This window comes from Perognathus longimembris, chromosome 10 (genome assembly GCF_023159225.1).
Source record: "Perognathus longimembris pacificus isolate PPM17 chromosome 10, ASM2315922v1, whole genome shotgun sequence".
Taxonomy (NCBI): Eukaryota; Metazoa; Chordata; class Mammalia; order Rodentia; family Heteromyidae; genus Perognathus; species Perognathus longimembris.
The window spans coordinates 64,611,216-64,635,568 of record NC_063170.1 but is presented as its reverse complement, the minus strand read 5'-3'; the positions used below and the strand labels follow the sequence as shown (position 1 = coordinate 64,635,568).

At 40.4% G+C, this 24,353-nt stretch overlaps 1 protein-coding gene across 1 annotated transcript; it reads right to left on the bottom strand.

Annotated features, from left to right (window-relative positions):
* Window positions 1–3,931: 3,931 nt before the first annotated feature.
* Window positions 3,932–24,316, bottom strand: Lrrn1 (leucine rich repeat neuronal 1). The gene is given in 3 exon segments (XM_048356174.1): window positions 3,932–4,931; window positions 4,934–7,190; window positions 24,278–24,316. Coding segments are annotated over 2 exon segments (2,148 nt in total). The 5' UTR covers window positions 6,927–7,190; window positions 24,278–24,316; the 3' UTR covers window positions 3,932–4,776.
* Between the last annotated feature and the right edge of the window lie 37 nt (window positions 24,317–24,353).

The window sequence follows — 24,353 nt, the reverse complement described above, 5'->3', positions numbered from 1 at the left end:
GGGTATGACGAAAGGGTAAGGACATTTACTATAAGATACTTTAGTGACTGTGGCCTTCATATTGACTTCTTAGAGGGAGGGTCAGAGTTTCCTACATATAAATGTTCTCACAAGCTTTACAGATTCGGTGGTTGTGTAAGACCTACTTGTGCCTGTATGTTGTCCTGTTTCCATGATGTCGGAAAGCACTTTTGGAAGCCCTTGCACGGGTTTCACCTTCTCCTGTTTCACAGTTTTAGAGTTTGCTATTAGTTTTATGAAAGCCTTCCATGGTTTCCTCCTAAGGAAAGAATGGGTTCTGAATTTAAGAAAGAGTTAAAGGAAGGAAGGAGAGAGAAGGAAGGAAGAAGGAAGCAAGGAAGGAAGGAAGCAAGGAAGGAAGGAAGGAAGGAGAGGCAGAAGTTAAAATACTTTATTTTTTGCATGTATTATAGGGAGAAAGTATGGAGATTAGAATGAAAGTTTTGCCTGATATAAATGTTTTATGCAGGTGCATCTCAGAGCCCTAGTTTTATAAAGCTTTCTGTTTTTTTTTTTTTAAGAGAGAAACAGATTTTAAAGCATGAATCTTTTGGGGCTTCTTCTCTGCTCGTTACCACCCCCTTCACCACCACTCGACCCCCCTCTACCTGCGGCCTCCAGCATCGTCTTTCAACAGATGCCCCTCCCTTCACTTTACAAGGGCAGAGGAAGAGAACACTGAAAGCAAGGGGTCTTAGTTTCTTTATCTGTAAAATAGAGAGAACAACATCAGGTTTACCAGACCATTTTCTGGATTAAATGAAATCCTCAGGATCTAAGTCCAGAAAGGAACCCTGAGATACACCGATGGCCCAGTGATGTATACTTGACATTAATCTCCTTGTGCTAAGTCCTGGGAGGGGCTGGTGTGACAGGTCTCTGGGGAAGTGTGCCCACACCAGCCTAGGTCAAGTCTCAAAGAGGTTCTTGGCCAAAATCATTTGAGAGCTTCATCGAAAACCAAGCTTTAAAGAAACATTTTCTCCCAGGTAATCCCCTTTGAATTTGTTTTTAAAGTCTATTTGTAAGCAGAGTAGATGAAAAGAATCGAAGTGAGAAAGCATCTGGTATTATACTTAGCATCAGAAGTAGTTAAATTCTCCTTTCAGTGGGTGGATAGGCAGGAAAGATGGTTTTCTCAGCAAAGCATTAGAAATATTAAATATTTCCCCTCTGGTGGTAAAAATTGTAATGAAGAAGAGGAGATGCTTTGGAAAATGAATACAGATACAGAAATAAACACCAACCAAAGGGTTTACTGTGGTGTCGTTAGCAAATGAATGAATGAAAACCAGATGTGAGAAAATATGGATTTTAGCATTTGCAAAAGAATGGAGCTGATTCTGGTTTGGTTTTCTTTTCTTTCTTTCTTTCTTTCTTTTTTTTTTTTTTGATAGTCACACAACCAAATTAGAAACACTGATAATCAATCAATTGCTGTCTCTTCTTAGGTTCACAGAATCAATATCCTTTTCCAGTAATTAAATAGGCAAGTTTGGGAATGCCTGCTTTAAGAAACTACTTCAAAAATAGCCTGTAAAACCAGGTTAGAGATATACTATGTGCATTTGGGACAGGAGGAAGTAAAAGGGAAAATGTGAAATTAGAACGTGACCTCTACCATCCACTTCATAGGCAAAGGTAATGAGACCTCTATTATCAGTCAAGATCTAGTGTGAGAAATAATTTTACTGGCTCTTGTCTAAGTAAATTAAATTAATGATGAATGAGGAAATACTTAGCTAGGGAAAGTACTCCGTCATCTTGCTTCCCATCAGGTGAAAACCAACCCATTAACACTGACCAAGTGAAAACAAGCTTTGGGACTTTGTAGAAGCAAAAGGAAAAAAATCCTGGAACTGACCTGGCAAAAGATATCACTGACAAACATATTTGGATTTCCTCAGGATATATCTGTATCTATATCTATCTATATCTATATCTATGTCTCACATATATGCTATCTGTTAGAATATATGACATCACATATATCATAGATACATATTATGTATATCGTAATGGAAAAATGGTTGAATTGACAAATGTGTTCCTTATAATACATATGTATATACCTATACATATACATATGCATGTGCATATATACGCATGTAAATGTACATATATATGTACGAATATGCATATATACTTATATACCTATATACCTGTATATATGTATAACAAAATGGGAAAATTGTTGAGTTACTCTTATTTATCTTAACCAATTCTTAAGCCCATCCCCCTTCTCTTCTCTGCTGAGTTCAAATCAGTGCTCTATGGGATGAATGAAGCCTTCTTGCAGCTATAAGCTAGCTGGCCTATGCCTCAGGCCCTTGCAGATGCAGCAGAGATCATTAAAGGGTCCCGGCTCTGTGGGTGTTTGAAGACAAAGATTCTCCAACAGGCAACACCCCCCAGTTGCATCCAAAGCATCCCCGGTGCTCTTTCGCACACGGCCTGCAATGCCATCAATGCCCTCGCCCGGTCCACTGTCCTGCCCTCGTGTCCTGGGCAAATGGGAACTTGAGGCTATATTGCATTTTTTAAGCATGGACACCAGAGGTTTTTCAGAACAGTAGATATGAAAACAAAAACAACAAAACCCATGTAAACGAGAATTTGGAAGACTGCTGGGCCAGCAGTGCGGAGCTCTTGATGAGTGCAAGAATGACTCAGAGTCACAAACCTTCTCTGGGCCCAGGATTTTCTCATCATCAAATGTAGGCTGTAGAAAGTAGGGCTTTTCTGTTGTAGCTTGCTGATCCTGGCATCTGAAATTTTCTCCCCATGCCCTTTAGAAATGGGAAAGAAATGGATGATCTGTGAAGTATTTACTAGACAAGCTCCTTCCCCCTCTGGACTTCTTTCTGCTCCCTTGCTCTCCCTTTTCCTCTCTGGTGCCTGTTTCCTCTTAGACTCTTCTTAACAATGTCACCGTTCCTGGCACCGCGGTATCCCTGGCAGCAGCTGCCACCTGGGACAACCCTTCGTTATTTCTCTGCCTTTCCAATTTGAACTTTCAAATAGGTCTTTTGTGTGCTACCTATATTTTAAAAATCCTTTCCCACTATCCCTCAAGGACTTGGCTCTATGTAAACCGAGCCCCTTATGTTCTAAAACTTCACCTGCAGATTTCCTGTGTCGTCTTGAAATGTCTAATCCTGCCAAACTGTGCTTATGTATTATTTATATGAAAAATGCTACCTGTACAGAAATCTTCCCTTAATCATTTACTTGGCTCAGCAAGTCCAGACTGATAGACGGACTAATGAGTCTAAGCATATAGACAGCCATTAAAAAAGAATACTTCAGTACTTTTCAAAACATTCCAAAGCTCTATATTTAGTCCTGGGACATGGAATGTGTGTACTGTAAAATAAGTCAGATCTTAATCCTTACAGAAAAGGAATGATGTGATATATTCAATGTCCTCATAAACATGTGAATCAATCAATGTGTGACCTTAGGCATCGGGATCTAGTAATATAATTTTATTATTATTTTATTCTAGCTTTTAATTTATTTTTTGTGGTACTGGGGTTTGAATTTAGTGCCTTATGAATGAATGGTAAGACTTCTACCATTGGAGCCACAGCTCCAGTAATTCACTTTTTTTGCTTTATGTGAACACCCTTCCCCTCCATTAGGTTCTGACCACGATATTTTAAAATGTAGAACTCGGTTCATGAGAATGTCCTAATTAAAATAGACATTTCTTTCCTTAGAAATAAAGAGTTAAAATTTTGTTAGACCCTAGCGTTGAAAGAGCATGCTAGAGGTGATTTATTCTGGTTGATTTTTTATGCATGTGAAAATATTACCACTGCAACCAGCAAGAACTATAAATGATCCATTATTGCAAGTGTTCTAAAAAAATCAGAACAAAACTAATTTATTACAGTTCTGTCTTCATTACACACCACGGTTGGTGAGGTAAACACAACAAAATTATCTTTTCTTTTAAAAGTGTCTCCTAAAGATAAAAATAATACAGTAACAATTAACATGTAGTTCATTACATTAAAAAAATCTGATATACATATTTCTATTGCCTGTTAGCTTGTTTTTTTTTTAACTATTACCAAAAACAAAAGTGGAAAAATAAAAGAGGAAGAAGGAAAGCAAAGTCATTTCTGAAAGGCAAACATTCAACTCAGTTGATACATTACAGTACAGTCAACTAACATCATTCAATAAAGGTAACAAGTCTAGCTTTAGCTTCTTGCGACTGCTACAATAGGTTTGATGCTGCTGCCTGTCAGCTCTCTGGAGGACAAAGTACTTCCTACTGATGGCTTCAGAAGAAGGGTCAGGCCACTGGGAAAACCACAGAAGAACCCCAGCCTGTCGTTAATTATTTTATTGAGCACTGTAGTTAGGACAGCAGTATTGAGTTTAGCACAACAACTAAAATATAATAATAATAATAATATAATAATAATAATCATCTTCATAATAAGAATAGAAACAACCAGGAGAAAAAAAACAACAACCGTCAAAACAAAACAAAACAAAACAAAAAAAACACCACAAGCTGGAAGCGTACAGTCACTGCCAGCCATGTTCATACCCTTGCCGTACACTATACTAAAATAAAAATGAAAAAAAAAAATCGAAATATTCACCTGTCCTCTCTCCACTCTGCCACAAACTTAGCAAAGTCAAAAAATACAAAAGTCTTCCGACGGGTTACTTTTGCAGAATAAAGCAAAAACGTCTTTGTGCTCCTTGCTACCAGAAGCAAAATTATCCACTGAGTTACCACATGTAATAGCTTCGGGATGTGTCGACTTGGGTGGGCTTGCTGTCTGGGGCGGTGTCTTTGTCTTTCTCACTGTCTCCTTCCCAGAGGTTAATGAGCGGTGGGTACAGCTCGTTTAGGGGGATGGAAGAGGTTTTCTGCATATACTTTTAAGTGAATGGTGGTAGTTTTTCCTCTTAAATCTTTTGGCAATGTAGATGGCGGTGGATCCCAGGCTGATCACGGCAAACAAGGAGCCCATCACCGCGGCCAGAGCCGTGCTGGTCTCCTGGTCGGAGATGGCCAAGGCGAAGGCGGCGTTCTTGGTGGTGACATTGACGCACGACTTCTGAGTCTGCTGGTGGATGTTGGACACGGTGAGGCACACTTCGTAGTCGGTGGAGGGCTGCAGGTGCGTGAGGTTGTACTCGTGGACGTCCACGGGGACCCTGGCCGTGTACGTGATGTGGGGATTGTCGATCTTCATGGTGGCCGACGACCACTTGAGGTTGGATGTCATGACGTTGGAATTCACCTTCCAGGACACCAGGATGGAGTGCGACTCCGTCTGCTTGACGTAGATCTTCAGCACCTGGGTACCGTCCAGCAGGGTCCCGTTCACTCTCATGGTGGCCACTCGGGTATCCGCCCCTTGGACGTTCTGGGCCACGCACGTGTACCTCCCCGAGTCCCCCACCTGCACGTTGGTGATTTCCAGGGTGCCCTCGCTGCCCAGCCTGTATTTATCTGACAGGGTTTCCACCGTTATTTTATTCCCGATGGGGGTGACCCAGTAGATTTCAGGCTCTGGCTCGGCCATGGCTCGGCAGTCTAAGCCCACGGTGGTGCCGACCTCCACATTCAGGTGGTTGGGGAACGAGTCGTGGCATATCATGGGGAGGCACTGCTCCCCCGAATCCTGGATGAGCACCTCCCTCACCTGCTGGCCCCGGTACTCGGGGGGCATGGCGCAGAACATGGACAGGGGCTCCATGAAGCGGATGTTGGTCTTGTTGGAGTTAACCCAGTGGATGACACAGTCGCACCGCAGGGGGTTGCTGTGGATGCTGATCTCGCGCAGATTCGGCAGGGACTCCACCGTCTTCTGGTACACGGCGTTCAAGGCGTTGTTGTTGAGCATCAAGCTTTCCAGCGCGGGCACGCTGCGGAAAGCCAGGCGATGGATGTAGGAGAGTTTGGGGTTGTTGGTAGCTTCCAGCTTGGTCAGTTCGGGCAAGTTATCCAGGGCGTACCGGTCCACGGACACGAGCTCGCCCATGTTGTTGATGCCCAGCTCTTTCAACCGGAGCATGTTTCTGAAGTCCCCTTCTTGGATCTTGTGAATGGGGTTTTTGTTGAGGTCTAAGAATTTCAGGTTTGGAACTTTTTCCAGGGCGAGCTGAGGGACTCTGGCCAGTTTGTTATCGTAAAAGGAGAGGCTCTCCAAGCTGTCCAAGCCCACCAAGGCATTTCCCGGAACCTCGGTGAGATACATTCCCGCCAACACTAAGCTTCTCAGGTTTGAGAGGGGCTTGAAGTTCATATCCAGGATTCCGATGACGGGGTTTTCCCCGATCATGAGAATTTCCAGGTTGGGTGTGGAATCGAACCAGCGACTATCAATCACTTTCAACTTATTGGAATTCAGGTGGAGCCTTAAAAGGTTTTTTAAGCCAGAAAAGGCATTGGCGGAAATAGTGCTAATCTGGTTGTGATTGATGTAGAGTTCTTGAAGGTTGCTGAGGTCCTGCAGACAGTAATCAGTCATTTCCGTGATCTGATTTTCCTCCAGATGCAGCGTGGTGAGCTGGGTTAGGTTGGCCAGCCCTACCTCCTTAATGTTCGTGAAGTTATTCTGCGAGAAATCTAACTCGGTCAGGTTGAAGAGCTGTTGGAGCTCGTCCACGGTCTTGGCGATGTTATTGCTCTGTAAGAGAAGCACTTGCGTGTCGCTGGATAGGTTGTTGGGGATCCTCGTGAGGCGGAGGTCATTGCAATCCACGGTGGTGGCTTCCCTGTAGGTGGACTGGGGGGTAAACCAGGGGCGGACCTCACACACACAGAGCTGTGGACACTCGTTGGTCAGCATGGAAGACTCTGTGAATGACGTCATCACCAAACCCAGCACCATTTGGCAAGCTGTGAGCACCGTGCCCATCCTGGCCATGCTGGCTTCCTGGGCAAGCTCTGCAAGTTCTCACAGAATGCCCGCACTAAGTGGCGGTATCAAGAACTGCAAGCAGAAAAAGTGGCATTCGAGCAAGTCTTGGTTGGAAATGTTAAAAAACAAAACAAAACAAACAAAACTCCAGAGTCTGAAAGGACTTCTTGAAAGGCGAGTTGAAGTCTTTTAACCGTGTCTCTCAATTCCAGGCATGTGCAGAGCTTTTCCTGGGAGTCCTTTTGGCCAAATTAACATCTGGAGATGTGTCTGCAAATTAGATGAGTAAAGATGTTATGCAGAGTCTGTATATTTTCCACAACGCAGCCTTTCATTTGTTTACTGAAAGGGCATAGTCACTCACAAGTCTAATAAAAGACATACTCAAAATAAGGAGAAAAGCTTTTAAATCTCAGGACACACTTTTATAGCTCCATATCTAGATGGATATATACCCTGTGTGCTACACGGAAACTAGTTAAAGTTCCTTTACTTTTGCAATTAGAAATTGCATGCACTACTAAACAAAATCACTAAACATACATATATACACACACACACCCATATACATAAATGCATTCTCTTTCTAGGAATACCCCATAAAACTTACAGGTATCATTCCTTTAGAAACAAAATGACTTTGGAAAACACACACACACACACACACACACACACACACTCATACATTCACTTACAACACACATACACAAAAATACACATTTTTGATATTATTACAGGGGTTTGAAGTCAGGCCTAACAGCTAGCCCTTTTTCTTTTTGCATATGTTTCAGTTAAAGTCTTACTTTTTCTGAGGGCCAGTCTCAGGTAAGGATTCTCCTGCCTATTGCCTCATTTATAGATGAAATTATGGAAGCATGCCACCATACCAGGCTTATTTATTGAGATGGGGGGATCTCACTGATTTTGAGCCACATATGATCTGACTTAGTACATTAAACAGCTTTATTCCACTATACCATTAAAGACTCATATATATGTGTATATATACATATACATGTGTACACATATATATGTGTATATATACATATACATATATATGGCTAAGTATGTACCTCAGATATATATATATATATACATATATATATATCACCTATCTGTAGGTATCTATATCTAGGTATCTTTCTCTATCATATACATGTCTTCAATAATCTCATGGGAATGTCACTGGCTACTTAATAACCATACAGATTTTTCCCCCCTCATACCTATCATATTATGGTGTCTTCTATTTCACTCTTTCTAAAGAGTGGTCGTTACAGGACAAATGAAAGAAGGAAAGCTGAAGATATTTCCTTCTATTGACCATTATCTACTAGTTTTAATGGGATCCCTTGAGGTCAGTATATATTGGTCGGCTAATAAATATAGGATGGTGGTTACTGGTTCTAATATTCTGAGTTTAAATCAGGTATATAAAAAGCCACTATGGATCTGGTGTTTGCCTTGCTTTCCCAAGATTAGTTTCTTGCTAATTATTAAAACTAGAATTATAGTTTCCTTATATTTTTCCTGTAAAAAGACACTTAGATTTTGAGTACTGACAGGAAGCAGTATTTTCTAGAAAGATTCATTAAAATCATGCAAATAAAGTGTGAGAGCCCACTGCCCAGTGCATGACAAGGTCTCGCTTCCTGTCATCCTTTGACTTTATAAAACATGGTTATCCTTGTGACTGACCAAAAATATAGTAATAGAAATAGCCAATACTAAAAGGTATAGTAAAGTTATATTCTAAGGAAATGTCACACAATTTTTCAGTTTACTGAATGTGCAAATCATGTTTCTGGTCTAAGGATAAAACCTTCTACTGTAGACTCTGGTAAGTCTGGAAAATCTGCAAGATGCTCAAACCCTGCTGGTTGGTGGGGAAGAAGCAAATTTTGCACTACTCTGCCTTGCCTTCACTCCAAGTCTGGTTACTTTGCCGTTTGTTATGGTTTTGCAAAACTTTTCAATAGTATTAAACTACCTGGCTGATATATCAGTAAATTCTATAAAATAGAAATGTTCCTTGGAGGATAACATTTCCCAAATATCATTACCTCCCCAAATTTATTCCATTTGTTTTGGTTTGGACCAATCCTAAAACAAGTGCCAGGCCCACCATAAAAGCATTAAGAAATTTTCTGCCGCTGGCTATTCTTCAATCTTAATTCAGAATTGAAAGCCAAATGAATAAATCTCCCTTCCATAACTCTGAAATGGAATCACAACTAACTTTTATGTTTTCACTCAATTTAAAGAATTGTATCAAGAAGTAAAATATGTATTAAAGTTGTATGAGAGAGACTCCCTAAGCGGTTTATTACTAATGAAAAAATAGCTTTGTGAGCTATAGTTTGAATAATACCATGAGTATTGTTTTACTTCTGTTAAAATTACATAATTGCAGATAATTGTAATGAAATGTTCAAACTTGTAGTATGAGAGAGAGAGAGAGAGAGAGAGAGAGAGAGAGAGAAAGAGAGAATAGAACATCAGGTATCTTATCAAATATACCAGGAAAATACTTTTCTCTCCCAAACTTGAATTTGATTCCTTTGGAAACACACACACACACACACACACACACACACACACACACACACACACACACACACACACGGAAAGAAAAAAACTTCTCATAACAGAAAAGGATGTAGTAAAGATATATGAAACAGAGGATGCAGAAATACTGATCTGTGTTAAAAAATAATCTTTGATAAGAGCACTGAACTATCATGAATAATTGACAACAAATTGTGTTGGAAAAGCTAAATATCTACATGCAAAAGAATGAAGTTGGACTCTTATTTTCTATCACATACAAAAATTAACTAAAAATGCATTAAAGACCTACATGCAACACTTAAAGATATAAGATATTCTAGATGAAAAGAGAAAAAGCTTTAGGACATTGGATTTGTCAATGATTTCTTGCATGTGGTATCAAAAGCCCTGTAACAAAAGCAAAAACAGACCAATAAGGTGATTTCAACCTTAAAACTTTCTGCATATGAAAGGATCAGTCAACAACAAGAAAGGTAACCTAAGGACTGGGAAAGAGATTTTTGAAATCATACATCTGACAAAGCGTTAATAGCCAGAATATATTATAGACTCCAATGGCAACAATACAAACTAATAAAAAATGAAGAAGGACCCTAAATAGACAATTATCTAAAGAAAACATACAAATGACCAATAAGCACACGGAAACATTCAATATCACTAATCATAGGAAAAATACAAATAAAAGCCACAGGGACTTATTCCCTCATGCCCTTTGTAACAGCCACCACCAGAGGCACAGAAATCACAAGTGTTGGCGGGGATGGAAAAATCTTGGAACCTTGTCATGAGTGTAACACTGAGCAGCCGTTATGGAAAACACAAAAATTTAAAACCACAATCACCCATGGGACCGGAGTGTATATCTGAACTAACTCAGGGCAAGATCTCAATCCATGTTTACTGCAATGTTATTCAGAATAGCCAAGTGGTGGAAGCTACCTAGATGTCCACTGAGAAATGAATGGAAAAAGACAGGTGGCCTACAGCGTTGGCCCTCAGTATCTATGGGCTTCACTATGCAGGCACAACCAGCCTTAGTTTGACAGTATTCAGATTGGAAGTGAGGGCCTGGGTTGGGAGGAATAGGGGTGATTTCAATCACGATGCATTGTATTTACAAACAGATTTGCTCAATGGTAACCTCTTTGTACAGCTACTTAAGTAATTTAAAAAACAATCAGAAACAAATTTGTTCTGACCATGTATAGCTTTTTTGTAATGACTCCCTTAATACTGTAGCATAACCATGGTTTATACAGAATTTATACAGAAATTAGTTGTCATTAGTAACCTAGACATGGTTTAAAGTACTCTGTGGAAGAAGGCATGTACAGATCATAGGCAAATACTGCAACATCTTTTATAAGGGACTTGCACGCCCATGGATTTTTGGTGTCTGAGGGGTGATGCCCGTATCCGATTCTCTGAGGGACCAAGGTACTCTGAAGCATTGAGAAAGGAAAGCATGTGTAGACAAATCTAGAGGACTTTGAGGTTGCGATGTGATACACTGATAGAATGCTTGCTTGACACAGGTGGGAGAGGCTCTGAATTCAATCCCTCAGCACCCCGAAAGATCAAACGACAACAAAGGCCAAACAAACCTTACAAACTTCCTGCCTAAAAACGAATCTCCTCTCACAGTCAATGTAATCACAATAGAGAACTGAAGTTTTGATTCTCCAACTGAACATAAATGTCCCAAGACATTGCTTTGATGTGCATCCTCTGTCTAGTGTATAAACACATGCTACTTGGAAAAAATTATTCTTTCTGCTTTCTCAGTCTCTGAGTAGATCTAAGTAGTAGCAATACAGTACTCAAATTTGCTTATTTTCTTTTGTGAATGGCTTCAGTAATGGAGGAGTGGGAATCTCTCTTTCTGGCCCTGTGAAATTAAAAAAAAAAAGACATGGTTTCCCTATTTTCTTCTTATACCAGTGTCATTGGGGCTAATATGGAGTCAGCCAGACTGACCAAAAGATCTCCCTGTGCTGGAGGGCCACTACCTGTAGACAAGGTATCTGTTAACGCATTCAGGAGCTTTAAGCTGGGGGGTACAGAGGTATAGCTTAAAGAGCATGGTGTTCAGAGAGACAGACTTTGTTTCAGATGCATCTCTGTGACCTTGGACAAGTTACTGAACTTTTTTCTGTCTCTGTTTCCTTATTTAGAAAATGGAGATCATAAAACCTACTTTGCAAGAGTGGCGAGAGAATGAGAATGCATTATTAAATGTAAAGCTTTTGGCAGGGGGCCCGACACCTATTCAGTGCCCAATAGATGTTAGCTCTTGTTATTTACAAGTTTGATGTCTCTCATATTGAAAGTGGATCTTTTTCCACCAGCGCTGAGGATGAAAGGGTGTAGTTGAAATCAGGACAGTGCCTTTGTAGTAGGATCAGCTATGAGTTCTGAAGCTTAATGTTGAGGTCTGCTGTAGGTGGAGCTGAAAGAAAGAGACCACAGCAATTTCTTTATGGTGGCAATACTTTATTTCCCTTGGGAAGGGAAGAGGGCCTTGCAAAAGCATTCTGCACGCTGAATTGGCACAGAGGACTCTAAAAAGACATTAGTTTCTCCAACTTTTTTCTGGCCCCTGACCCTTTCTGACTCTTGGATTTCTTTGTCCAAAATTATGTTTCTGGCTCACATATTATCCTGAAACTGAACATCCTGTTGTGTGTGTTAAGTGATCACAGATGGAGAACCCGGGTGGGAAGATGAGCTGTAATAGTCTCCACCACGCATTAGAAAATGGTGAAGTACATCGCTTTTCAATGACCTAATGGAGCTCCCTAGACTCTTCTGCATAAGGAACTGTTTCTCAGAGCTCATGGTATTCATTGGAAAGCAGTGCAGCCATTTGATGAGAGAGCTCAGCTACAGAAGGATGCTGTCCTCTAGGGAAGGGGTTCTTCATTTTGGCTTCACCACAGCCTTTCTGGGTGACTTTGAACATGTCATGTTCCTTTCCATCCTTTCTTTTTTTGCCAGTCCTGGGGCTTGGACTCAGGGCCTGAGCACTGTCCCTGGCTTCTTCTTGCTCAAGGCTAGCACTCTGCCACTTGAGCCACAGCACCAATTCTGGCCTTTTTCTGTATATGTGGTGCTGGGGAACTGAACCCCCAGGGCCTCATGTATACGAGGCAAGCACTCTTGCCACTAGGCCATATCCCCAGCCCCTATCCTTTCTTATTTATCCCATAATAAGTATGTTGAGAGGAAAAGAAGCCATCACTTCCCAAAAAGAACCTCAAGAGGTTACCTCAAATTCCTTTCTCTACCCATCCCTCTGGAGTCATGGAAAACCAAACTTCTGTCCATTTGCAGAGAAGCAATGGTTACTTCCTACCCCTATCCTTCCTCTTTTGTTGTTGTTATTGCATTACAGTAAAGGGATGGAGTTTGATTATAGTATCTCAAAGTCAGTGCCTTCTAAGGATAGTCAGGTTAAGGCAATGAAGTCTAACACAGCGGGAACCAGTGGTCACATAAAAGGCATCTAAATGTGTTAGCTATGTGAGCCAGATAAACCCATCTGCTTTCCCAGGGCTTCTATAATCCGTGGCCAGTTGGCAACCTCCAAATTATATAAGCATGATAATATGAACACTTACAGTGCTGAGCTAAAGAGAATATCTGCCAACTAGATAAGTTACACATTTTAAAGTATGATTGGTGAATAGTACAGGCATGAAAATCTGTAAGCTCAGTTTATTAAGGTGTGAATCTTTGCTCTACAAAACTTCATTATCTTACCAAAATCCATCTAACTCTCTTCTTTTAGAAGACCTACTTTTTTAAAGACAGAACCTCAGAGAGTTTCTAGGGGATCCAGAATGATCCAGTTCATTGGTACGGACACAAATCCCAAGTGCCTGCATCTCCCAGTTCAGTCTTTCCAAATCCCACTTTACAGTTCTGTGGTGGTTTCTGTGGTTCCAAAGGGAAAAAAAATGGATCCTTCTCTCCCTCATTTTCTTTCCTCCCCATTCTATTTTTTAATATTACTATTAGTTCATTGGCACTCCCAAATTCTCTGGTGCGTTTGGATAGAATAAATGTACCAGTGTGCAGAAAGGATGGACACAAGAGACCTTTTGATTCCATCCTCATTCTCCTTCCTCTTTCAGGCCAGGGCAAATCCATCACACTGCAGGTGCAGCCTCCGCCAACATCTCTGGGAAAAGCCCAAAGATGCAGCTGGTCTTCAAGCTGAGAATAAAAGCTGGGGTCACAATTCATTCAGCTTCTAAGAGGAGCTGGGCATGGCTAGCACATTAGCCCTTTCAGGAGGGTTGGCCAGGCATGGTAAACAGGGCAGGGCTGGACTGGGTAAACTGAAGAATTACCAAAGAAAATTTAAAAGAAAGAAAGAAAGAAAGAAAAATGAAAAGCCAAAAGTCTAGTGCCAGCTGGCATGAATCCAAGCCATGTAGGTGGCCTGGCACAGTCACGAAGGCTGCTTATGGAAGAGCCACGGGGAATAACATCGACCTCAGATTCTGACTGGACTCCAGCTGATCGGAGGCAAACAGGCTAGCCTCCCTGTGAAATATGCAAAAAGCACCGAGCTAGAGAGGGCTTGAGAAACTTGCCAGCACATTTTACACCACCTCTTAATCCATGGTCACATATACACAAGGCCAGCCTTCACTGGATTCTCAATCTCTGGCCACACTCAACCTTTATGGAATCCCACCTGGTTTCACCTTGCTGAGAGTCACTTAAATAGAAGGTTGAAAACCCTGTGAAGTACATTGACCTTTCATTGTTCCATTAATCAACCAGGTATTAGTAACATAGGTAAACATTCTATTTAGGGATACTGCAGTGGTTTGCTTTTTTAATTTTTAAAATTATGTTTAATTGTACAAAGGAGTTGCCATTTAACAAAGTAGTTTATGAATACAGTGCATCTTGATCACTGTCACCCCTTTCAATACTCTCACCAATCCCTCCCCTCACCCCTTATGCCCCCTCCTCTCACACTTCTTAATTGCATAGGAGACACATTGGACTCTTGACTGTATTTTCTTCTACTTTTCCTTTTCATTCGTCTACCCCTATCACCTGTACCCTACCCCACCCCTTTGAGTACCTGCTGCCTGGTATTTATTTTGTTGAACTTTGATTTTGCCTTTCTAAGGAATGACACTATTTGAGTTCTTCTGTGAATATACCATTCTTCTAGTACCTTTGTACACACTTACATACCCTCCAATGTATTTGCCTATAAGTTTATAAGCTAAATCTAGCTTCCATGTGCAAGGGTAAACACGCATCTTTTGTATCTATGGACCTGATTTGCTTCACTTAAAATAATTCTTTCCATTTCTTTAAAATTGGCACAATATAATTCTTTCTGGATGAGTAAAATTCTGTTGTATATGTGTACACCACATTTTCTTGTCCATTGAGGGACATCTGTGCCGACCATCTCTTTGACCTCTGCTTAGGTAAATCAAGGGTAGGGAAGACAGCTCAACCAAGCCAGTTCATTGCCAAACTCAATCAAGTTTGGTAAACAATGTTCATTGATTTTTTTTTAAACATGGCAGTGAATTGATCACAATGGTGGGTTTGTTCAATATAAGCACAGCCAAATTGCAGCTTAAACTTGAATAATGCATAAATTAAACTTTTAATTTGGTGACAGACTGTGTTGCAAACTCTACAAGGACATTATTTCAAAAGGAGGAAGCATAAAGAAGATGGGAACAGTGAGTAGGAGTTAGAGTAGGTCTTCAAGATGGGAAAGACCTCATGAATAATACAATATAACAGAGCCAACTTTACTAATAGACTTCAATAAGAGACTCACTGTGCTCTAACCACTATACAGAGTGACATATACTGTATAAAGCATCTGTTATGGTTTCCATGTTATTTGTTCGCTTAAAGGATAATGTATTCATAGTTAGTCCCACATGGTGATATTGGGTGGTGATGTGGAACTGTTAAGGGGTGGAGCTTAGTGAGAGGTTTTGAGGTCTTTGCAGGCCGACTTAAGGGAAGTCTGAACCTGACCCCTGACCCCTCTGCATCCTGCCTTGCCATGTGATCACTTCCTCCTCTTTTTGCTACCACCCTTGGGGTCCACCACAGTGTCTACACTAGATATTGAACTTTCAGCCTCCCAAACTATGAACTAAACAAACCTCTTTTCTTTAGAAAATGGTTTTGCCACAGTAACACAAACACAGACTAATGTCTTAGGAGCATCCCTGTTCCTCAAAGAGAGTTTAAGTCAGCAAAGGAATCAGTAAATCTTAGAACACAGGGCTGGGGATATAGCCTAGTGGCAAGAGTGCCTGCCTCGGATACACGAGGCCCTAGGTTCGATTCCCCAGCACCACATATACAGAAAACGGCCAGAAGCGGCGCTGTGGCTCAAGTGGCAGAGTGCTAGCCTTGAGCGGGAAGAAGCCAGGGACAGTGCTTAGGCCCTGAGTCCAAGGCCCAGGACTGGCCAAAAAAAAAAAAAATCTTAGAACACAGGCTTAGAACACAGGTTTAATGCCCTCTACCTCTGATTCCTTTCTGATTCTCAGGTATTTGAGAAGCAGTGTGGCGCAGAGACTAGCATACACTGCCAAGAGTTAGGTGACCTGAATTTTTAACCTCTTTTTTTTTTTTTTAACCTCCGACTCAGAGCCTGCTCTTCATCTTTCCTGTCTGTAAAGGATGAAATGGGGCTGGAACTTGGGGAAGGCTCACTCTGGATCTTGGCTTCCTCAGCTAGAAGGACATAGTGATATATACCTTGTATGCATTTTGTAAGAATTAAATGAAAGAAGAACATGTTTAGAGAGGTGTCTAAACATGTGTGGAACTCAGTAAGCACAAATTTCCATTGGAGAGCCCATCTTAGATAATTAGACTCAGGTGTGAAAAATTAAGTTGCTATCTACTCTCTTCCAAGAAGAACATGTGTTTCCCGAATATTACCTGGAACAGCTGCTTTTCTTTTCCAACCTAACATTTATTTGATCTCTTAGGTTTTCCTCTCAATATCCTGGAAGTAGGTAACACTGAGTTTAGAGATGTTAAAAGAGCCGCTTGAGAAACACAGCAAGAAACGACGGAAGCAGGAGCCACCCTATTGAGAAGCCCATGATCTCAACATCACTTCATACGTCACGTGAACCTCCCAAGTAATTCCTCCCCAGGAATTTTGAGTCAGATGAATGGGATCCTCATGAAGTATCAGAAGTGTAGATACAGATTCCACCCAAGTGGTTTCAGGTGAAGAAATCCCAGTGTGATCACAGGGATGGTTTGTTCACCACGTAGTGTGGGTACTACAGGGACACCCTCTAGCCCTAGAGTATGGTTTTAGAATATCAGTGTTTAGAACAAAGATGGTTTATTGTTCACTGAACCCTAATGAGGATATTGCAGGTTCCAGATGTATAATTTATTTCATTACGATATTCAAGTACAAGTGGGTTTCTTCTTGAGAAGGACCCAGCCGAACCCGCAGACTCCAAAGCCCAACTCTCCTCTTCTAGACTCATTTCCAGAACATATTTGCAAAAGCAGTGTTGTTTCTGAAAGTTAAGAAAAAGAAGCCACATATTTACTTTAGTGATAAAATATTGAATATTTGCCATGCAGTTACTTAGGAGTTCAGTCCCTCGGTTACTCTTTAAGGATTCTCCTCTTCATGAATGTTATTAACATGTTTATACCTCTTTATGCCAAGAAGAGTTGAATGACACACAAAGTATTTCCATGTTCCTAGTAAGCTCAAAACAAGTTAAATCCTTCAGTAAATAACCAAACCAAACAACAACCACCCATTAAGCCAAACCAAACCATCACCACCACCACCACCCACCATCAACAACAAATCAAAGAGATGTAGATCTACCAAAACATATTTCTTATTTATTAAGAATATTTTTACTGGCCCATTGGCATATAATTACATCTTAAAATAACATTTTAATATGAAATTGTACATAATAATGGGTTTCATCATGGGGTTCATAATGGGTCCCATACATGCATATACTGTTACCAAAACATTTTTATATTCGTTGTTCTGGATGCAAAATATAAACAACGGACTGAAGGAATTAACTTCTTAGCTTGACAAAGACTGGATGAATCCTTTTGAAATGATGCAGTATTTTCTAACCTTGTCGTTACTTTCCATTTTCTACAGCTTCATGTTTATGACAGGAAATGTTTTGACTGAGTAGAAATTTTAAGAACAGTATCAATTGTTACTTAATGGAGCTTTTATTATCCAACCTGTACTATGCTGAGTTTTATATAACTTTTCACTATGTGCTCACAATCCTGTTAGGTAGATACCATTATGTTTCCTATGTTTATGGATGATAAAATAGAGACTCATAAAATAATCTGGCCATAGTCTTACGGCTAATAGAATGGTAGAAGGTCTGTGTGGTTCCAGGTGCTTTGAGCCAAGAGCATACATTGTATCTCTTTCTGTCCTCTCCTGTCTGGGCAGAGTCCTTGCTGGTATTCAATCTGCTGTATATATGAGTGTGGATTTCATGGGACAAGGAACTGGCCTCTTTTGTGTTCACAGTGAGTAGTCTGACCAGGGCCAGCACCCGATGGGGGGAGGGGGACACCTGCCAGTGAGCCCTCAATAAATCAATCAATCAAAACAACTAGCCAAAATGTGCTTACACCAACAGTGTAGTAGTGGTCTCTCTTACCTACACCCCTACCATCATCTACTATTACTAGTTTTCTTGATAATGGCCATTCTAACTGCGATTTGTCTGCCTGGGCTGGCTTTGTACCACAATCCTGAGATCTCAACCTCTTGAGTTGTTCGGATTACAGGTGTGAGCCATCAATTCCCACCTAATGCTGTAATCTTACAGGGAGAGAACAAGTACACACATAATTGTAAAAGATGACACATGTCCAAAGGGAGGAATGATGAGGTGTGTGGGTCCTTGGAAGGAAACATCTGAAATGCCAGCTTATGATTCTCCTGCCCCAATTAGAGCCACCCAGTGTAACCCTGAAATGATGAAAAAAAAAATCTGCACCTGCACTGCCCAGTGTGGACGCTCTCAAGTGACTACTTCATGTAAGAAATGTCACTGGTGGGAAGGAGAAATGGATTTTTTTTTGTCAGTTGTGGAGCTTGAACTCGGGGCCTGAGTGCTGTCCTGAGTTATCACTTTACCACTTGAGTCACAGTACCACTTCTGGTTTATGAGTGGTTAATTGGGGACTTTTCTGCCTAGGCTTTGTACTCCGATCCTCAGATCTCAGCCTCCTGAGTAGCGAGGATCATAGGTGCACACCATTGGTGCCCCACTGGAATTTTTTATGCTGTAGTTTATTTCAATTGATTTCCATTAAATTTAAATAGACAAATGTGATCAGAAATGACCTTAGCAGATGGCGTGGCTATAGACATCCAATCCAGCTTTTCAGTAACCAGGGTTTTATTTTATGTTTTGTTTTAAGACTAGATTCTCATGTCTCATGGAGATTTTGATGGAAGTAGGTGGGAAGTGGTCTAGGAATATATGTGTATATATACTTATATTCATATAATGTATATATATATGTGTGTACATATATGTACATACACATACATATATATCTTTCCTTTTTTAAAGCTCCACAGTAAGTACACTGTAATGTAGACCAAGTTAAATATTTTTGCCTTGCATCCTGGTTTGCCTGTGCTCTTCTACACTCTCAGGCTCAGAACGTCTTGCAAACACATGGCTGCAAAGATATCCCTAGAGCTGGCTTTTCTTTTCTTTAAGTCTCTTTGCATTCTCCATTCACCCAGAGGTAACACCAACTCCACGCTCATAGGCCATGACTGAGGTGAAAGGGTATGTGTCCTTCATCTTAGTAGGCACCTCACTTAATATGGCCACCTCTCAGCCAGTGTCCAAAGAATGTTAGCTCAAACAATCTAACCTTGTTACAGATACATTTGGATACAGTCTTTCTTTGGGTGCGGGGGCTTTAACTCTAACTGTACCAGACAGAACAGAGGCCATTTGAAACAGGTGTAGGAACACTAGGAGCACAAAAATCAAAAGTAAGAAAATCAGTGCTAACTTAAGAGGTTGACAATTTGAATTAGATGGCAATACACAAGAATTATTCTGCCCATACTTTTAGGATGAGGATAATAAACATTTTCATTAAAATAGCACTCCTGTTGTTAAGTGTCAGCCTCCTTGCTCTCCCGTGTTCACAGGTACGGGTATTGGATCTTGCAGGCGGATTTGAAAGTACTAATTAGTGGAGAACGCTTTGTATAGAACATAACTGAAACAAGACATGGTAATCCTCTACCAAATGCTGTGATTTAACATATTTTCAAAAGGAAAGGCTGATTGAAACTTTTCAGAAAACAAGAGTGTTTGATGGCAAGTCTGTGTGAATGGAGCAGGAACCCCACTGAGAGATGGTTGTTGGATGAACCAATAAACCTGTTTAGGCAGTCCCATGATCACTTGTTTTCTGTATCAGGCATTTTATTTGTTACCTTCCATCAAAGCCATTTGTTACTTCAGAATGCTATCCTGGAACCAGGTAATTGCAGGAGACATGAAATAAAAGTCATTCCAACGACTTTTGGGATGTAGACAGAACGTTTCCTGTTACCATGGGGGAGATAGAAATGGTTTGGGGGAAATGAGGAAACCATCCTTACACTTCCCAATAGGCAAGGTGGGGGATGGGCAGCATGGTACTGAAGAAGGCGACTGACTCTTCAGAACATGACAATGGGTTTTGTATATGTTTCATGGATGAAGTGAAAACCCGGCTCTGGGTGTGTGTTACCTCCTCATTTCCCAGGCTGCCTTTGAGAGTGGTGTCAGTATGTCAGTATCCTTTCCTGTTGGGGTCATTGGAAGGATGGAATGACTTAGTGCCTATAAAATACCGAGGACATGAGCCACTCTCCTCACAATCTGCATCAAATGGTGTCCTCACAGCACCTGTATTGAAGTCCCAATCTCCAGGGCCTGCGGTGACTAGTGAATTTGGCAACAGGATGGTTGCAGATACAGTGGTTAAGAGGTAACCCAGACCCCCAAATTACTGGTATATGTGAAAAACGAGGGAAGATGAAGTAAAGTTTGGGATACACACATCACCACTACGGCAGAGACTTAGGCAGCTACAATTCAAGAAACTCCAGTTTGCCAGCAAACATGCCCGGAAGCTAAGAACAGGCCAGGAAATATGAGCCTGCTGAAATCCTGGACTTGCAGGTCTGGTCTCCAGAACAGTGAAACAAACTACCTTTGCTGTCTTAAGTCACTCTGTTTGAGGTGCTTGGCAATAGTAGCCTTAGGAAACATGGTAATGTGTATGGTTTTAATAGATAATTGTTTTATGGGAATGCATATTTTATTAACTATTAAAGGGACTGTCCGTTATTAATATATAACTAACTGGGAATGAAGTTATTTTCTACCATTGCCTCTGAAATCTTATGTGTGCAGAGATGGAGAGATGGTTCATTTCAAAAGCTTCAGTAATTTGATTTTGGCAACTTATTCTTTGAGGGCTTATAATTATTCTTGAGCTCTCTCAGCTCTATATAACAAGTCATTTGCTCTGCTTGATAGCTACTCACTAGATAGTGTTTGAAAAATCCTTGAACCTTTGGTCTTTCAAATCCCTTTTAAACCTGAGATTTCATGATATTTGATAAGGTAGGACAAGAAAAAACACTACTCTTATTTTTCCCTCCAATTTAAATCACTTTTAGGAACAACAAAAAATTATTTGGTTATCTTTCTTTAAAAGAAATGGGCTGCTTGGCTGAAAACATAAAGTAGCAATTTAGCATTATAGAACTGTGAAACAGACAGGAAGCTAAACAGAACATAATATCAACCGACAAGTGAGCTGGTTTTTTTTTATGTTTTTCTTCCTTTTTTTATTTTAACAGCATCAAATGCAGTGATGCAAAAACTATGGTATCAATTACTTTAAATCTTCTACAGATTATTTTAATTCTCTTCTTGTAATATCTATATGATATAATTGCTTTGTAATCAGCAGCACAATTAAATGTTAAGTAAATGCTGCATCTTTAGTTTGGCAGTCTTAAAGATGCCTAGAAGGGCAAGATTCATGTCTTCTATAAGTACTTCCCAGTATATTGCTCAGTATTTTCATTTGGGGCATAGATTCTACCATGCTTCACTAATAAATGGCACACAGGAGGGTGGTTGCTATGATAGCTTGAATTATACACTTAACACCCCAGATGTGCCAATGGAAGCTAGATTCATCATGGCCCATACCAAAAATGCCACGAGCGAGGTGCTATTAATACCAAGCCAGAGATTTTTTTTTGGATGTTGCTCAAGCTAAGTAATTCCATTAGACTGTATCAGATTTGATTCTGCTTGCACATAGAATATGACTTAACTTCATCATAGTGAAAATAACTCTCACCAGTAAGATATACCACACGCCTTCATATCTTTTTCACGACACACTGCATTTGTTTTCTCTGCCTCACTAAGGGCTCTGTGACTACCTATTGTTACCATTTTAACCCAGTAGTACTATTTATTATCTAACCTTTAAAAAATAATAGTTTGATTTAAAAGAAACAAGGCATCCAATATCCTTACGTTGGTGCTTTTAGCTCTGATCTGGTTATATTTCTCTACAGCATTTGACTGCTTAGACTGTTTCCAATTAGAAGGCTGAGTGCTGTTTAAACTTTAAGCTAAGAAAATGTCAGGAATGTATCCTTTCCACATTAAAATGTTCCTTTAAAATGTGAATATAGATAGATGAAAGCTTGTGTTTCCTCAGCATTCAGTTTTCTGTTCATCAAGGTTAAAGACAGCACTGTTCAGGTGAATGGCAGATCAAAATCAAGCACCCCAAATATTGTCTATTTCTAAGATGCAAAATAAAGTCATCTGTCTCTCAGCAAACTCGATTTCAAACTCCTTTTCGGAACTATTCTCATATGACTACTAATTCTAATAAGGGCTAAAAGAATTTGATTTTCTATGCTGAGCATGATGGTGTACTTTGGTAATCCAAACTACTCAAGAGGCCAGGACTGGGACAATGGATGTTGGAGGCTAGACCAGGCAAAAAGACTCTTCTTTATTTCCATTAACAAGCTGGGCATAGTGGCACATGCCTATAATCCCAGTTACTGCGGGGCATAGGCAAGAGGACTAAAAATTTGAGGTTCACCCTGGGCAAAAATTTAAGATCCTACCTGAAAAATAAATAAAGCCAAACCAAAAGAAACCCCAAAAAACTGGGACAGAGAACAAGTGATATGATGCCTGCCTAGAAAACACAAGTCCCTGAAAAAACTTGATTTTCTTAATTAGTGTCAGAGAAGAGAAAGAAGGCAAGGGAGACCATAGTGGCTCTCTAAGGAAGAGCCTGTCAGAAGGGACAAAGACCCGGGCCATGATCGGCATACAAAATAAACAATGTGAAAGGTGCTTTCCCTATGTTCTTGGAACACTAGACCTAAACACTAGCTTTCCAGATTTGCCAGCTTACACAGCGAAGCTGGAGAGACTCGCTGTCCTCTACAACTATGAGGCAGTTCACTATCTTTCACTCTCATCCATTCATCCATCCACCCACCCACCCACCCACCCATCCATCCATCATCTACTCATCTATCCATGCATCCATCTGTCCATCCATCCATCCATCCATTCACCCATCCATCCATCCATCCATCCTTCTACCCCCCCTACCCACCCATCCATCTACCTATCACCTATCATCATCATTACCTACCTACCTATCATTCTTTCTACTTCTGTTGGTTCTGTTTCTTTGGAGAACCATTTCTAATGCAAGTGACTTGTCAGGATTCCAAGAACTGGTAGAGGAAAGAGCTGAGATTAAAGCCAAGTCCTTTGTTGGACTTGGACACAGAGTCCTTTTTTGGAATGCCACCTCCTTCCATTGTCAAACTGGACCTCTACATATTAGTTAGACATTTTGGATGGATTGCAGTATTTCTTTGATTTATAGAAGAAAGGTAGCTTGGAGAATAAGACTTGGTTAAGCAGAAGAAGAGGCTCAGCTTCCAATTTTAACTTTCTGGTGAGCTGAAGGCTTTCTAGAAAGTTGTTTGTTTTAAACCTTAATGCCCACTTTAATAAGGGGATTTTTTAAGTTTTCAAGTCTCATGAACTCATACTGGAAATCTGATTTTAGGGTTTTTTTTTTTTAATCTAAAGCCTTGTTTCTGAGCTGACTTTCTTCCAAGTTTCCCTTTACTTCTAAACGTGGAGTCTATTAAAAGTGGAGGCTGGGGGGGGGGCATAGATATCTACTTAATTAGGATTTCTGATAATCAAGTGTTTAAATTGTAAGTTACAATCAGGTGAAAACCACCTCCCTGAATTAGAAATCATTTCTTATTATAGAGTCTCCTGGATGCCCAAGTGTTCCCCTATCTTAGTTTGCATTTGAAACTAATGGTCCAACACCATGAAGTGCTCAGGGCGCCCGTCACCCGAACGCCATAAATCCACTAGTGCACGGAGGAGGAGGCTGTTCCTTAATTATACAATTTAGGCCTTGTGTAACCAAATGGTGCAAGGGACCAGCTGATCACATTAAAATGCCAGCACAGGGTTATAAATCACACTTTCTGTAGTTTCTCTTCATGTGTTTTATTAAGTTAAGAGTAAAAAGACTATTTTTAGTTGAACATCTATCATGTCACTGACAGCTATTAAACCATAAAATAATCAAATGCTATTATAAGATTATCTTTATTACACACTTACCTTGTAGTTCCCTAAAAGAAATTATAGTTACATTTTGAACTTTAAATATACAAGGTTTTTATGTTTTTGTTTTTGT